General features: G+C 38.1%; 1 protein-coding gene across 3 annotated transcripts in view; it reads right to left on the bottom strand.

Moving 5' to 3' along the window:
- Positions 1-18485, bottom strand: part of Gabra3 (gamma-aminobutyric acid type A receptor subunit alpha3) — a 305868-nt gene that overhangs the window by 168179 nt on the left and 119204 nt on the right. For all 3 annotated transcript variants that reach the window (XM_055608773.1, XM_055608771.1, XM_055608772.1), the window contains one exon: positions 9451-9572. In XM_055608773.1, the coding sequence (XP_055464748.1) occupies positions 9451-9572 (122 nt within the window). The remainder of the gene's footprint in view (positions 1-9450; positions 9573-18485) is intronic.

Below are 18485 nucleotides of genomic sequence, written 5' to 3'. Positions count from 1 at the left end.
TACATCTATACAATGGAGTATTACTCAGCAATGAAAAATAAGGAAATCATGAAATTTGCAGGTAAATGGTGGGACCTGGAAAGGATCATCCTGAGTGAGTTGTCCCAGAAGCAAAAAGACACGCATGGTATATACTCACTCATATAAACATATAATATAGAAAAAACCCACTAAAATCTGTACATCTAAACAAACTAATCAAAAGAGAGGACCCTAACTAAAATGTTCAATACCCATCCTGAAAGGCAAAGAGGATGGACATCAGAAGAAATAGAAAATAGGAAACAACCTCGTAACCTGCTACAGAGGGCCTCTGAAAGCCAGAAGAAAACAGGAAACAACCTTGAAACCTGCCACAGAGGGCCTCTGAAAGCTTCTGCAGTATAGACTGTCAAAGCAGATGCTGAGCCTGATGGCCAACTGATGGGCAGAGTGAATGGAATTTTATGTAAGAAGTGGGAAATAGTAAGAGCTGGAGGGGACAGGAACTCCACAAGGAGAGCAACACAACAAGATAATTTGAACACAGGGAACTTCCCAGAAAATCATACTCCAACCAAGGACTATTCGTGGAGATGACCTGGAACCCCTGCACAGGTGTAGCCCATGGCAGTTCAGTGTCCAAGTGGTTTACATAGTAATGGGAAGAGGGACTGCCTCTGACATAATCTGATTGGCCTGCTCGTTGATCACTTCCCCCTGAGGGGGGAGCAGCCTTACCAGGCCACAGTAGAGGACAATGCAGCCACTTTTGATGAGAACTGATAGACTAAGATCAGAAAGAAGAGGAGAACCTCCCCTATCAGTGGACTCGGGGAGGGCCATGCATGCAGAAAGGGGAGGGAGGGTGGGATCGGGAGGGGAGGAGGGAGGGGCTTATGGGGGGATACAAAATGAATAAAGTGTAATTAATAAAAAATTTAAAAAAAAGCAAAGACACTGCTGTCAGAACAAAATGACACCGTACAGATTGGGATTAGTTCTTCACTAAGCCTATATTTGACAAAGGGCTATGTATGTATATATGAAGAACTCAAGAAGTTAAACAGCAACAAATCAAGTAATCCAATTAATAAATGGGGTACAGAGCTAAACAGAGAAGTTTCAATAAAGGGATATAAAATGGCAGAGAAATAGTTAAAGAAATGCTCAACATCCTTAATTATCAGGGAAATGTAAATCAAAATGACCCTCAGATTTCACCTTCAGAATGGCTAAGATAAAAACCTCAAATAACAACACATGCTGGATAAGATGTGGAAAGTGGGGACCCTCTTCCATTGCATGTGGGAATGTAAACTTGTACACCACTTTAGAAATCAATCTGGTGCTTTCTTAAACAATTAGGAATATTGTTACCTCAAGATCCAGCTATACCACTCCCAGGCATATATCCAAAAGATGGTCAAGTATTCCCGAAGGACATTTGCTCAACCATAATTGTAGCAGCTTTGTAACAGCCAGAAGCTGGAAACAACCCAGATGTCCCTTGGTTGAGGAATGGATACAGAAATTGTGGTACATTTATACAATGGAATACTACTCAGCAATTAAAGACATGGAAATCATGAAATTTGCAGGCAAATAGTAGGAACTAGAAAAGATCATCCTGAGTGAGGTATCCCAGAAGCAGAGAGACACACTTGGTATATACTCACATATAAGTAGATATTAGACATATAATATAGGATAATCATACTAAAATCTGTACACCTAAAGAAGCTAAGCAAGAAGGAGTACCGTGGGTAAGATGTTCAATCCTCATTCAGAAGTGCAAATGGGATGGACATCAGAAGAGGGAGAAAATAGGGAAGGGGACAGGAGCCTACCACAGAGGGCCTCTGAAAGACTCTACCCTTCAGGGTATCAAAGCAGAAGCTAAGACTCATAGCCAAACTTAGGGCAGAGGACAGGGAATCTTATGAAAGAAGGGAGATATAGAAAGATCTGAAGGGGACAGGAGCTCCACAAGGAAAGCCAAAAAACCAAGGACCATTCATGGAGACAACCTAGAACCCATGCACAACTGTAGCCCATAGAATCTGAGTGTCCACATGGGAACAGAGACTGTCTCTGACATGAACTCACATCACGTCTCCCTGAGTGGGTTGCAGCTTACCAGGCCACAAAGGAAGACAAAGTGGCCAGTCCTGATGAGAACTGTTATACTAGGATCAGATGGAAGGGAAGGGGGACCTCCCCTATCACTGGACTTGATGAGGGGCATGGGAGGAGAAGAAGAATGGAGGGTGGGATTGGGAGAGGATGAGGGAGGAGGATACAGCTGGAATAAAAAGTGAATAAACTGTAATTAATAAAACAATAAATAAATTTAAAAGAGTTGAAAACAATACAAAAGGAAGCCACAGAACCTTTTAAAAAACAAAACAAAACTCAAGCAACAAACCTCAGGGCCATATGGCACCATCTGAAACCTGTGGTCCTATCACTGCAAGCCATGGACATACTATCACACCTGAAATGCAATAAAAACATTTTAAATCTGAGGTGATGGAAATAATAGGGTCATTAAAGAATGCCTATTAATTTCTTAAAGTATCACAGGAAAATACATTCAAACAGATGAAAGAATTAAACAAATCCTTTAAAGAAATAGAGGAAACTACAATCAAACAGGAAAAGAAAATGGGAATAACTGTTTAAGACCTTAAAATGAAGCTAGGAGCAATAAAGAAAACACAGTCTGAGAAAATGCTGGAAATGAAAAATCCAGAGAAGAAGACAGGAACAACAGACATAAGCATCACCAACAGAATACAAAAGTTGGAAGAGAAAATCTCAGGGGTAGAAGATAGGATTGAAGAAAGCCATATATCAGTCAAAGAAATTGATAAATCTAAAAAGCTCTGGAGACAAAACATCCAAAAAATCTGAGACAGTATGAAAAGACCAAACCTAAAAATAATAGGAAGAGCAGAAGGAGAAGACTTCCAATTCCAAGGCCCAGAAAATATTATCAACAAGATCATAGAAGAAAACTTCCCCAACCTAAAGAAAGGGAGGCCTTTAAACATACAGGAAGCTTACAGAACAGCAAATACATTGGAAAAGAAAAGAAAATCACACCACTGCATGATAATCAAAACATTAAATGTCCACAACAAAGACAGGATATTAAAAGCTGCAAAGGAAAAAGTACAGGTTATATAAAGTCAAACCTATCAGAATTACACCAGACTTCTCATCAGAAACTCGAAAAGCCAGAAGGCTTGTGCAGATATCTTACAGACACTAAAAGATCGCAGATGTCTGTCAGACCTAACTATTATACCTAGCAAAAATCTAATCACTGTAGATGGAGAGAACAAGATATTCCAAGACAAATTTAAACAGTACCTATCCACAAATCCAACCTTACAGAAGACACTAATAGGAAAAGTTCAACCCAATAATGCCAATTACACCCAGGAAACACAGGAAATAAATAACCTCACACCAGAAAAACCAAAAGAAAGGAATCACACATACTCTACTACCATGAACATCAAAATAACAGGAAAGAACAACTGGTCATTAATATTTCTAAACATCAATGGTATCAACTCTACAATAAAATGACACAGGTTAACAGAATGATATCAAAACAGAACCCATCTTTATGCTGCATACAAGACACACACCTCAGCAATAAAAATAGACATTACCTCAGAATAAAGGGCTGGAAACGGTTTTCCAAATAAACAGACACAAGAGACAACATGAGTGAATATTCTAGTACCTAATAAAATAGACCTTCAACCAAAATTAATCAGTAGAGATGGGGAAGGACACTTCATTCTCATCAAATGGAAAATACACCAAGACAACATCTCAATTCTGAACATCTATGCACCAAATGCAAGGGCTCCCTCATTTGTAAAAGAAGCATTACTGGAGCTTAAACCATACATCAAAGCTCACACATTGATGGTGGGAAACATTAACACAACACTCTCTCCAAGAGACAAATCATCCAGAATAAAACTAAATTGGGAAATAAAGAAACTAACAGATATCATTAATTAAATGGACCTAACAGATATCTACAGAACATTTCACCCAAACACAAGAGAATATACATTTTTCTTAGCACCTCGTGGAACCTTCTCTAAAACTGGCCATGTAAATGGTCACAAAGCAAGGCTTAGCAGATATAAGATGATTGAAATAAACCCCTGAATCTTATCATGGATTAAAGCTAGAACTCAACAACAGAAATAACAGAATGCCAGCAACTAATGAAACCTGAACACCTCGCTACTAAACAACCACTGTGTAGGGGAAGAAATAAAGAAAGAAATTAAAGACTTTCTAGAGTTCAGTGAAAATGAAGGTACAATAATCCAAACTTACGGAACACTATGAAAATAGTGCAAAGGGGAAAGTTCATAGCACTAACCGCCTTCATAAAGAAATTGGAAAGATCCCATACTATTAACATAGCAGAATACCTGAAAGCTCCAGACATGAGGAAGAAGGAGAAGAGTAGAAGGTGACAGGAAATAAACAGAATGATACAAAAATCAATAAAATGAAACACTGGTTTGTTGAAAAAAATGAACAAGATAGACAAACCATTAGCCAAAGTAATTAAAAGGCAGAGTATCCAGATTAACAAAATCATAAATGAAAAGGGAACATAACAACAGACACTGATGAAATAAAAACAAAATCGTTAGGTCTTATTTCAAAAGCCTATATTCCACAAAATTGGAAAATCTAAAGAAAAAGTACAATTTTCTGGATAGATTTTACCTACCAAAGCTAAATCAAGATCATGTAAACACTTTAAACAGTCTTATAACCCCTAAAGAAATAGAAGCAGTCATCAAAAGTCTCCCAAACAAACAAAAACAAACAAACAAAAAAAAGCCAGGTCCAGAGGCTTTCAGCGCAGAATTCTACCAGATATTCAAAGAGTTAATATCAATACTCCTCAAATTATTCCACAAAACAGAAACTGAAGAAACATTACCCAATTCATTCTATGAAGCCACATTCACCCTGATACTAAATGGAAAAAGACTCAACAAAGAAAGAGAATTTCAGACCAAATTCACTCATGAACATCAATGCATAATTATTCAATAAAAGGACTTGCAAACTGAATCCAAGAACATATCAAATACATCATCCACCATAATCAATTTAGCTTCATCCCAGGGATATAGGGATGGCTCAACATACAGAAATCCATCAACATAATCCACCATATAAACAAACTCAAAGAAAAAAATCATATGATTATCTCATTAGATGTAGAGAAGGTCTTTGACAAAATCCAATGTCCATTCATGATAAAAATATCGGAGAGATCAGGGATACACTGTCCATATCTAAACGTAATAAAGGCAATATGTAGCAAGCTGTTTGCCAACATCAAATTAAATAGAGAGAAACTCAAAGCAATTCCACTAAAATCAGGAACAAGACAAGGTTATCCACTTTCTCCATATCTCTTCAGTATAGTATTTGAAGTTCTAGATAAAGTTATAAGACAACTAACATAGATCAAGGACATACAAATTAGGAAGGAAAACATCAACATGTTGCTATTTGCAGATGATACGATAGTGTGCATATGTGACCCAAAAATTCTACCATAGAACTCCTACAGCAGATAAAAAGCTCCAGCAAAGTAGCTGGAAGATAAACTAAAAAAAAGTCAGGTGGAGAAGAAGGAGAGAGGAGGAGACCGTGAGAGGAGGAGGAAGGGGTTTATGGGGTGATACAAAGCGAATAAAGTATAATTAATAATAAAAAATGAAAAAAAATCAGTAGCAAATGACAAACAGGATAAAATAGAAACTAGGGAAACTGCACCCTTCATAATAGGCACAAATTGTATAAAGTATCTTGATGTAACTCTAACCATGCAAGTGAAAGACTGTATGACAAGTACTTAAAGTCACTGAGGAAAGAAACTGAAGAAGATATCAGAGTCTGGAAAGATGTCACATTGGTAGGATTATCATAGTAAAAGTGGCCACCTTCCTGCTCATTGATCACCTCCCCCTGAGGGGGGAGCAGCCTTATCAGGCCACAGTAGAGGACAATGCAGCCACTTTTGATGAGAACTGATAGACTAAGATCAGAAAGGAGAGGAGAACCTTCCCTATCAGTGGACTTGGGAAGTGGCATGCATGCAGAAAGGGGAGGGAGGGTGGGATCGGTGGGATCGGGAGGGGAGGAGGGAGGGGCTTATGGGGGGATACAAAATGAATGAAGTGTAACTAATAAAAAAATTTTAAAAATGGCCACCTTCACAAAAGCAATCTGCAGATTCAACATAATCTCCATCAATATAACCAACACTGTTCTTTGCAGACCTTGAAATAATAATTCTCAACTTCATATGGGAAAAAAAATACAGAATAGCTAACACAATCCTATACAATAAAAAAAAAACCTTTTGGAGATATCTCTGTCCTTGACTATACTTCAGGCCACTGGTAATAAAAACTACATGGTACTGGCATAAAAACAGAATGGTGGATCAACGGATTCAAATAGAACACCCAGAAATAAACCCACATATCTATGGACATTTGATTTTTGACAAAGGAGCCAAAACTGTATAATGGAAAAAAAAGAGAACATCTCCAACAAATGGTGCTAGTATAACTGTATGTCTACATGGAGTAAAATGCAAATCGATCCATGTTTAATGTCCCTGAACAAAACTCAAATCCAAGTGGATCAAAGACCTCCATATAACACCAGATAGCAGAAGAGAAAGAGAGGAAGAGTGTCAAATTTATTGGCACATGAGATAACTTCCTAAAGAGAACACCAACCACTCAGGCTCTAAGATCAACAATTGATAAATGGGACCCAAATTAATAAATGGGTAACTGAAAAGTTTCTATAAGGCAAAGGACACTGTCAATAGAACAAAACAATAGTCTACAGATTAGGAGAAGATATTCAACAATCTTAATCAGACAAAGGGTGAATATCCAAAATGTATAATGAACTTAAAAAATCAAACACCAATAAACCAAATAACCCAATTTAAAAGTATGGTACAGAAATAAACAAAGAAGGAATATCAAATGGTCAAGGAACACTTAAAGAAATGTTCATCAGACTAACTCCCCTTCTTTCTTATGATTCCCTGTACTCTGCCAAAGGTTTGGTCATGAGTCTTTGCTTTGAAAACACTGCTAGTTAGAGTCTTTCAAATGTGCTCAGTAGACTCCTGTCAATGTTCAATGCACATCCCATCTGTCTTTCAAAACGAGGATGGATAGGAGCTCCACAAGGACCAAATATATCTGGGCACAGGGTCTTTTCTGAGACTGACATGCAACCAAGGACCATGTATGAATGTAACCTAGTACCTCTGCTCAGATGTAGCCTGTGGTAGCTCAGTAACCAATTGGTTGCCCATAGTGAGGGGAACAAGGACTATTTCTAACAGGAACTCAATGACTGGCTCTTTGGCCTCCCCACCCCCCAAGGGAGGAGCAGTCCTGTTAGACCACAGAGGAGAGCTTTGCAGCCAGTCCTGAAGATACCTGATAAAACAGGATCAGATGAATGGGGAGGAGGTCCCCCCTATCAGTGGACCTGGCAAGGGGCACGGTGGAGATGAGGGAGGGAGGGAGGGACTGGGAGGGAATGAGGGATCGGAACACAGCTGGGATACAGAGTTAATAAAATGTAACTGATAAGAAAAAAATAAAATTAAAAAACAAACAAACAAACAAAAAAGAAATGTTCATGACTTTAGTCATCAGAGAAATGCAAATCAAAAGGGCTCTAAAATTCCACCTCACACCAGCAAGAACAGCTAAGATCAAAATAGACAGAGGTAATAGATAAAGAGAGAGAACAAAGAAGGAGAGCGGGCACAGAGAGTTAAGAGTACGGAGATGAGACCCGAGGAGAGCAAGGGTGAGAGGACAGAAGGCTTATAGAAAAAAAGAGAAACTGGGTGGGGATATCTCTGTGACAACCTGGAAACTTAAGTCAGGATATGAAGGTTACTCAAGCAGACTCCTAGTAGCAGAGTCCATAAAGACTGAAGGGAACATCCTCTAGACTAGTCTTCTAATAAAGGATGGGGAACACTAACTCACCCACAAAAGCTTTGACCAAAAATTTACCCTGCCTGTGAGATGTGCAGGGATAAAGATGGAGCAGATAGAGTAGAAATTGATGGAATTCCCAACCGATGACTGGCCCAACCAAAGACCTACCTTATCTGACAGTGCCAAACACTGATACTATGAGTGATACTCTGCTAAGCTTGCAGACAGGAGTTTGTCAGAGTTGTCCTGTGAGAGGCTTTACCCAGTAGCACCTCAAAATAGATGCTAAGACTCACAGCAAACATTGACTGATGCATAGGGAGTCTTGAGGAGTATTAAGAAGAAAGAGAAAAGGACCCAGAAGTGAAAGGATCACCACAAGAGAAACAATAGAGCCAACCAACCATATCCCAGTTTGCTGAGACTGAAGCATCAACCAAGGACCACGCATGAACTGGACCTAGACCCCCTACAAAGATGTAGCAGATGGGCAGCTTAGGTTTCACTGTGAGTCCTCTAGTAAGGGATGTGGGGACTGCATGGGATAAGGACTTGCTTGCTAGCTTTTAGATCACTTTCCCATGGTGGGATTGCCTTCCAGGCCACAGGGGAAGAAGATAAGTTCAGTCCTGACACAACTTGATGAACTGGGTAGATGTGAAAAGGAGCTCCCCTTTTCCAGAAGGGCACAAAAGAAAGGGTGGGATTGGAAGGGAAGGAGGGAGGTGGCTATATGGGTGAGAATAAAATGAATAAATGAGAAAAAAATCAACACACACGCACAGGCACACAGGTATGCATACATGCATACAAGCACTCATATATGGTGTCTCCTTCTTAAATAATTCCGCAAGAAAGATCCAGTTAACTCTTGTGATTTTATTACCAAAAATGAATAAAGAAAACCCTAGCAACACCATAAAAGAGTAACTATCAAATTATAGGTTAAAGAAGAATGGTGATGTTCAATGCTAGATGAAATCCCAAATCAAGGGAGATTGTTGTTAGAAATATTGTTATTATAATTAGAAAATTTGAATACAGAATACGAATTACAAATGAGGTTGTTATATGTGAATTATTTATAAACAAATTCCTTTGTTCTATGGAAATATGTGATGAAGATTGTAGCAATAAAAGACCATATTATATGTCACTTTGGAGAGAATTAAATACATATGCCTTCATAATTTCCATTCAGCATGGCCCATAGCACAATATACTTGTCTTGCTTAAAGAAATCTTCCAACAATAGATAAGAGGTCAGTTGCTGAAGTGAAGGATTGGAATGAAATTCTAATGCTCAGAGGGGAGAAACTCAACTGTATACTAAGCACCTTGGTCAGCAGAAGGTATCTTGTTACTTTTTTAAGGAACAAAATCTTAGCAGAGGGCTTTCAAAAGAATAACTGACCTCCAAGCCCTGGTCGCAGACGGTTATCATATCCATCCAGAAGCCTATCCAAGATTCTAGTGAAGATAGTGATGTTGTCGGTGCTGTCATCAGGAATATCTGGAGCATGCTTAGGAGAGAGTCTGCAAAGGAAAATAAAGCGTTCTTAATAGAAAACAATTACATGACTAACCATTTCAATTCCAGAAGATTTCAATAAGTAGACCTGGCAAATTCAATAGCTGTACATCTTGACCCACTGAGCAAGCAATTCTTATTTGCTACAATAATTGCTTGTGTAGGAAGAGAACAGCACTCAACACTTGCACTCTTCCTTCTAAATTTGCATGAAATTTAGCAGGTACATGTTCCAGCCTCATCTCAGCAGCAGACAAACACAAGCAGACACAGTGTTGTTGGCAAAAATAACTGGCAGACATTTTCTGCTCGAACTAAAGAAAAAAAATGTTACTGAGAACATACCAGCAGTTTAGTCCAGAGAAATATATGATAACAGAATAGTTAGGCAAAACCTTGAACTACCTTCAGTCCCCACCATATGAAGACATAGCAACCAAACCAGTAGTAATTTAGAAAATACAAAAGATACCAGGACTATTTGTAGTGATACTTCTATCTCATTTTACATATGCAGAAACAAGCTGAGAGAAAAGAGAAAACAAATTTGTTGTCAGTCATATCACTAACAAAGGCAGGTATAGGACAATAATTGAAAACTTGCAGATTTTACACTCCATCCTACTTCTTTCATTTGGATGCCTTTTGAAAGCTCTTCTGAATACCATATGTTTTTCTAAACACATAATCATGTTTGTTTTCTAAACACATAATCACATTATAAACAAAAGTAATGTTTAGAAACAATCATAGTTGTTTTTATTCTATATAATAGGAACTTGGTGTTATTAGACACAAAAAGAATTTTGTTTGTTGTTTCAGAGGTTATTCTTAATCACCAAATAATGTCCTGTTGTATAAATGTACAATATTTCCATTATCCATTCATCAGATAATGAACATGTAGGCCTTTTCCATCTGTTGGCTGGTAAATAGAGAAGTAATGAACATGGATGAGCAGTAGGCATCTCTCTAGTATGGCATGGAGTCTTTTGAGTATATACTCAAGAATGGTCTAGCTGGATCATTTGGTAAATCTGATTCTAGATTTTAAAGATACTCTATAGTGATTCCACTATGAATTTTACAGTGGCTATAAACATCTTCACTCCCACAAACAGGAAAAAAGTGTTTCTCTTTCCCCACATCCATGCACGTATCTGCTTTTATTGAAATATTTTACTGTGACCATATGACTGAGGGAAAAAAAATCTCAAAGTAGTTTTAAATTGCATTGACTCTGATGGCTAAGGATGCTAAAAATAAAAAAATAAAAATACTCATGCACTTGTATTTCATTTTTTGAGAACTCTTTGTTTAATTCTATACCCTATTTCTAATTGTATTTTTTTTCTTAATACATTTCATAACCCTGAGCATATAACCTTCTACTTTCCAGAGAGGGCTATTAATACTGAAATATACAAATGATCTGGCTACAAGGAATAAACTAAAAAAAATATTTAGCAAAGTGACTGGATACAATATTAACTCCAAAAAGCAGTAGCCATCCTATATACAAATGACAAAAGGGCTAAGAAAGAAATTAAGGAAACTACACACTTCACAATAGCCACAAATATAATGAAGTAACTTGTAACTCTAACCAAGCAAGTGAAAGACCTACATGAAAAAAAAAAAAAAACCTTTGCTCAATCCCCATCCTGAAAGGCAAAGAGGATGGACATCAGAAGAAAAAGAAAACAGAAAACAACCTAGGAACCTGCTACAGAGGGCCTCTGAAAGCCAGAAGAAAACAGGAAACAACCTTGAAACCTGCCACAGAGGGCCTCTGAAAGCTTCTGCAGTATAGACTGTCAAAGCAGATGCTGAGCCTGATGGCCAACTGATGGGCAGAGTGAATGGAATTTTATGTAAGAAGTGGGAAATAGTAAGAGCTGGAGGGGATGGGAACTCCACAAGGAGAGCAACAGAACAAGAAAATTTGAACACAGGGAACTTCCCAGAGACTCATACTCCAACCAAGGACTATCCATGGAGATAACCTAGAACCCTGACAATGCAGCCACTTCTGATGAGAACTGATAGGCTAAGATCAGAAAGAAGGAGAGGAGGACCTCCCCTATCAGTGGACTTGGGAAGTGGCATGTATGCAGAAAGAGTGAGAGGGTGGGACCGGGAGGGGAGGAGGGAAGGGCTTATGGGGGGATACAAAATGAATAAAGTATAATTAATAAAAGTTAAAAAAAAGAAATTGAAGAAGATATTGAAAGATGGAATGATCACCCATGCTCATGGATCGGTAGGATTAACATAGTAAAAATGGACATCCTGCCTAAGGCAATCTACAGATTCAATGTAGTTCCTATCAAAATATCAACAAAATTATTTACAGAATTGGAAAAACAGTATTCAATTTCATATTGAAAAAAATCCCATAATTTCTCAAACAATCATGTACAATAATCTGGACTTATCTCTATTTCTGATTTCAAGCTGTACTAGAGGGCATCAATAATAAAAACTTCATGGTATTGGCATAGAAACAAAATGGTGGATCAAAGGAATTAAATAGAAGACCCAGAAATAAATCCACACACTTACGGATACTTGATTTGTGACAAAGAAGCCAAAACCATACAATGGAAAAAACATAGCATCTTCAACAAATGGTGCTGGTCTAACTGGATGACTACGTGTAGAAAAATGCAAATAGACCCATATTTATTACCCTGCAAAAAGTTAAAGTCCACGTGGGTCAAAGACCTCAACAGAAAGCCAGACACACTAAATTATTTAGAAAAAGTGGGGAAGAAACTTGACCTCATTGGTACAGGAGAAATCTTCCTGAACAGAACACCAACAACACAGGCTCTAAGATCAACAATTAATAATTGGGACCTCATGAACCTGAAAAGCTTCTGTAAAGCAAAGGACACTATCATCAGAACAAAACAACAGCCTACGGACTGGGAAAGGATCTTCACCAATCCTACATGTGACAGAGGGCTGATATCCATAATATATAAAGAACTGAAGAAGTTAAACACCAACAAAACAAGTAATCCAAAGGAAAAAAAAAAAGAGTACAGAGCTAAACAGAGAATTCTCAACAGAGGCATATCGAATGGCAGAGAAACACTTAAAGAAATGATCCTTAGTTATTCAGGAAATGCAAACCAAACCACCCTGAGATTTCAACTCATACTCATCAGAATAGCTAAAATAAAAAACTCAAGTGACAGCACATGCTGCAGAGGTTGTGGAGAAAGGGGAACCCTCCTCCATTGCTGGTGGGAATGTAACCTTGTACAACCACTTTGCAAATTAATCTGGCTAAAATTAGCCAGATCCAGCTATACAACTTGTAGGCATATACCCGAAAGATGCTCCCCCATTCAATAAGGACATTTACTCAACTATGTTCATAGGAGCTTTATTTAGCAAGATCCAGCTATACAACTTGTAGGCATATACCCGAAAGATGCTCCCTCATTCAATAAGGACATTTACTCAACTATTTTCATAGGAGCTTTATTTGTAACAGCAAGAATCTGAAAACAACCTAGATGTCCCTCAGTATAGGAATGGATACAGAAAGTGTGGTGTATTTAAAGAATGGAATACGAATATTACTCAGCAATTAAAAAAAAAAGGAAATCATGAAATTTACAGGCAAATGGTGGGAACTAGAAAATATATTCCTGAGTGAGGTATCCCAGAAGCAGAAAGACACATATGATATATACTCACTTATAAGTGGATATTAGTCATATAATATAGGGTAAACATTCTAAAATCTATTGTCTAAAGAAGCTAAACAACAAGGAGGACCCTTGGGAAAATGTGTATTCCTCACTCAGAATGGCAACCAGGATAGACATCAGAAGTAGGAGTAGAAAGGGAACAGGACAGCAATCTTCCACAGAAGACCTCTGAAAGACTTTACCCATCTTGGTATAGAAGAAAATGCTGAGACTCTTAGCCAAACTTTGGCAGAGTGTCAGAATACTTATGGAATAACAGGAAGATAGAAAGACCTGTAGAGGACAGAACTCCATACAAAGAACAACAGAGACAAAATACCTGGACCCAAGGGGCCCTGAAAAGACAGATACTCTAACCAAGGATCATACATGGAGAGAACCCAAACAACCTATTCAATGGAAGCCCATATACTGCTCTGCTTCAAAGTGGGTTCCCTAACAAGGGGTACAGGGGCTGTCTGTGACATGAACTCAGTGGCTAGCTCATTGATCACCTCCCCCTTGGGGGTGCAGCCTTGCTAGGCCACAGAGGAAAATGATGCAGCCAGCCTTGATGAGTCATTATAAGCTGCGGTCAGATGGAAGGTGAGGAGGTCCTCTCTTATCAGAGGACTAGGGAAAGGACATAGGGGAAGAAAAGGAAGGGTGGGAGGGACTGGGAGGAGACAAGGACGGGTACTGCAGACAGGAGACAAAGTGAATAAAGAATGTGGCCTCTGATAGGTCCAAGAAGCTCCAGTGAAAGACTAGATGTGCAGTAATAAATAAATGGATTGAATTTGATGGATGTAAACGTAAAAAAAGGGAGAAGAATACAAGATTAGATGTGTAGAGAACAGAGGATTAGATATGCGAGGAGTTGGAATAAGGAGTGGATATAGTCAAGACACACTGTCTAAGATTCTCATTGAACTAAAATGTGTTAAATACCTTGCTGGGTAGAATCTTTCAGAGGCCCTCTGTGATAGGCTCCTGTCCGGTTCCTTGTTTTCTCCCTCTTCCAATATTTGTCCCATTAGCCTCTCTGAGTGAGGATTGATCATTTTACCCAGGGTCCTCCTTCTTGCTTAGGTTCAATAGGTGAAAAAAATTTTAGTATGTTTATTCTATATTACATTTCTAATATCCACCTATAAGTAAGTATATAGACGCTACCCAGCAATGTATCAAAGCAAATGCTCAGACTCATAGTCAAACTTTGGGCAGAGTTCAGGGAAGAATCTTATGAAAGAAGGTGGAGATAGAAAGACATGGAGGGGACAGGAGCTCCACAAGGAGAGCAATAGAACCAAAAATCTGGGTAGAGGGGTCTTTTCTTAGACTGATTCTCCAAACAAGTACCATGCATTGAAATAACCTACAAACCTTGCACAGATGTAGCCCATGGTAGCTCAGTCTGCAAGTGGGTACCCTAGTAATGGTAAGAGGGACTGTCTCTGATGTGAACTCAGTGGCTGGTTCATTGATCACCTCTCCTTGAAGGGGGAGGAGCAGCCGTACCAGGCCACAGAGGAAGACAATGCTGTTAGTCCTGGTGAGACCTAAAAGGCTAGGGTCAGAGGGAAGGGGAGGAGGACATCCCCTATCAGTGGACTTTGGGAAGGGCATGGGAGGAGATGAGGGAGGGACAGTGGGGTTGGGAGGGCATGAGGGGAGGGTCTATAGATGGGATACAGAGTGAATAATCTGTAATTAATAAAACATAAATTAATCTTAAAAATGCTAAATACAGCCTCAAAATATTCTCAGTAAAATTCTTTATGATTTTACACTTGATCAAGATTCTCAAAGAACTAATAAAAAAGTTAATGCTATGTGCAAGCCAATAATGTTCTCAAAAAATTTCTATATGTTTGTACTTGGCTGATGGTACATTTTTTTTTTCTCTTAGAGAACCAAATGCTGGTTTATAGATTGCTCATGGAATTTTCTCTTCAAGAACTCAAGCAGAACAAGATTTTGTAGCTGTTGCTTATCCAAAGGTACTTTAGGAAAACAGTCATGGTACATTATTGAAATCTTTAGTGATAGCATAATTCTTTTTCTTTTTACTTTACTCAGGAAACATCAGAAGACATTAGTACCCAATGATAGAAAAAAAAACTGTATAAAAGCATATGTGTATTAAATTGATGAGATGGATCCCATAGCCATGACCATTGTTCTTCTTATCAATCACTATTGATTGGATCAAACAAGATAATCATGATTTTCTATAAAGAATTAAAATGAATCTGGCAATACACCATCTGTAGCTCAAGGAAATTTAGTAATTTATTAAATCTTAAAAACATATTGGTTTATTTCTGGGTCTCCTATTCGGTTCCATTGATCCTCCTTTCTGTTTCTATGCCAATACCATGCAACCCTACATATGACAGAGGGCTAATATCCAATATATATAAAGAACTCAAGAAGTTAAAATGCAACAAATCAAGTAATACAATTAAAAAATGGGGCACAGAGTTAAACAGAGAACTCTCCGTAGAGGATTGTAGAATGGCAGAGAAACACTTAAAGAAATGCTCAACATCCTTAAGCATCAGGGAGATGCAAATCAAAAGGACCCTGAGATTTCACCTTACACTCATCAGAATGGCCAAGATGAAAAACTCAAGTGACAACACATGCTGGAGAGGATCTGGAGAAAGGGGAACCCTCCTACATTGCTGGTGGGAATGCAAACTTGTACAACCACTTTGGAAATCAATCTGGCACTTTCTCAGACAATTAGGAATAGTGATTCCTTAAGATCCAGCTATACCACTCCTAGGCATATATCCAAAAAATGCTCAAGTACCCAACAAGGACATTTGCTCAACCATGTTTATAGCAGCTTTATTCGTAATAGCTAGAACCTGGAAACAACCCAGATATCCCTCAGTTGATGAATAGATACAGAAACTGTGGTACTTTTACACAATGGAATACTACTCAGCAATTAAAAGCTAGGAAATCATGAAATTTGCAGGCAAATAATGGGACCTAGAATCGATCATCCTGAGTGAGGTATCCCAAAAGCAGAAAGACACACATGGTATATACTCACTTATATAGACCTGTAAGATAGGATAAATATACTGAAATCTATACACATAAAGAAGATAAACAAGAAAGAGGACTTGGGGTAAGATGACCAATCCTCACTTAGAAAGACAAATGGGATGGACATTGGATGTAGGAGAAAACAAGTAACAGGACAGGAGCCTACAGCACAGGGCCTCTGAAAAATTCTACCTAGCAGTGTATCAAAGCAGATATTAAGATTCATAACCAAACCTTCGACAGAGTGCAGGGAATCATACAAAAAAAAGGGGGAGTTATTAAGTCCTGGAAAGTACAGGAGTGCCACAAGGACAAAATATATCAGGGCACAGGGGTCTTTCATGAGACTGTTTCTCCAACCAAGGATCATGTATGGATATAACCTAGAACCCCTGCTCGGATATAGCCCTTGATAGCTCAGTGTCCAAAGGTGTTCTCTAATAAAGGGAACAGGGACTATTCCTGACATGAACTCTAAGGCGAGCTCTTCAACAATCCCCCCCACCAAAAGGGAGGAAAAGCCTTGCTAGGCACAGAGAGGATATTGCAGCCAGGCCTGAAGATACCTGATAAGCTAGGGTCAGATGGAAGGGGAGGAGGTCCTCCCCTGTTAGTGGACTTGGAAAGGGGCAGGGAGAAGATGAGGGAGGGAGGGTAGGATTGGGAGGGAAGGGAAGAGGGGGTTACTGCTGGGATACAAATAAATAACCTGTGGTTAATATAAAAAAAATAAATAAATTTAAAAAACCTATTGGTAAATAATTAAAGTGTAAGTTCTATCACCACCACTTGATATAAATGGCTTATTTCTTTTTAAAATTTGTTTGAGAATTTCATATATGAGCATTATATTTAAATCATATACAATACCCTCTTCATATGTCCCCCTATTCCTCATCAAATCCTTATTATGTTATACAGAATATGATGTACATATGTAGATAGAAATACATTTTACTAAATCCATTTAGTTTTACTTATATGTGCATGTGTTTACAGCTAAACACTTAAGATTGGATAACTTATTTGGTAGACTTGTCCTTAAAGAAGATTAATTCTCCCTCTCTCAGCTGCTGTAGCTCTTCACCTATGGATGGTACCTTGTAAGATGCCCCAGTCTACACTGACATGTCAACTGAATGTAAAGATATATTCCATAACTTGGAAATCTTTGGAAGGAAATGTATAAACTGCTTCACAAGTAAGGAATGTTTTTTTTAAATTTTTATCCCCCAAATCTTCTAATAATGAAATGAGAAACCTTTAAAAGATGTGCACTTCTAGGCTATGAGAAAAATTCCATGGACCATGTACAGGATGTCCATACCACCAGCATTAACTTAGTCTCATCAAGGATACCAGTGTGTTTACATTCAGGGAAAGCAAGAGAAGTAGAGCTGCAGAGATGCTGATGCAGTTCATAAACAACCGAAAGAATAAAAAAAATATATACTTCATTAAAAGAATGACGATTTCCATAATTCTGCATGTATCCTAGAAGAAAAAAATTTCCTTTAATTCTAAAATACAGGGCAGGTCATATCTCTTCACTACTCTCAAGGTTTCCATAAATATTGAAAATTTTACCAAATAGAATTCTAGTTCCTTATCCTGACATTCATAGCATTATATATGTTTACAATTGTTAATTCCACTACTTCACTTTTGGATCAGGAATTGTGGTCAGATCAATTCATTTTATTTGTCAGTGTCCTCAAGGTTGTCATACACCAATACCAGTCTTTCTCAGAAGTCTGAAATCAAACTAAAGATTCAACCCTCAGTATATGCAGTATATATTAAGGTAGTTATCAAAAGCAATCCAATCAACACATTGTACTGTATTTCCAGTAGGAATTTCAATTTAAAAAAAAGAATGAGTTTTGGCAAAGACATGCCTATATAATTTATTGTGGTTCAGATATAAAGTATCCTCCTCAAGGGCTCTTGTTTTGAAGGTTTTGTCCTCAGCTCATATGAATTAATGGTACTGTGAGGGATATAACTTTAGCAAGTGAATCAATAGCTTTTATTGTATATTATTATGAAATAAGGGTCTACTAGAAGAAATTGAGCACTAGGAGTATCCCCTAAAAGGGTGTGTGTGTGTGTGTGTGTGTGTGTGTGTGTGTGTGTGTGTGTGTG

The sequence above is a fragment of the Psammomys obesus genome, unplaced genomic scaffold (genome assembly GCF_907164565.1).
Source record: "Psammomys obesus unplaced genomic scaffold, mPsaObe1.curated_primary_1811, whole genome shotgun sequence".
NCBI lineage: Eukaryota > Metazoa > Chordata > Mammalia > Rodentia > Muridae > Psammomys > Psammomys obesus.
The sequence above is the reverse complement of the archived record's forward strand: the minus strand, read 5'-3'. Positions and strand labels throughout refer to the sequence as shown.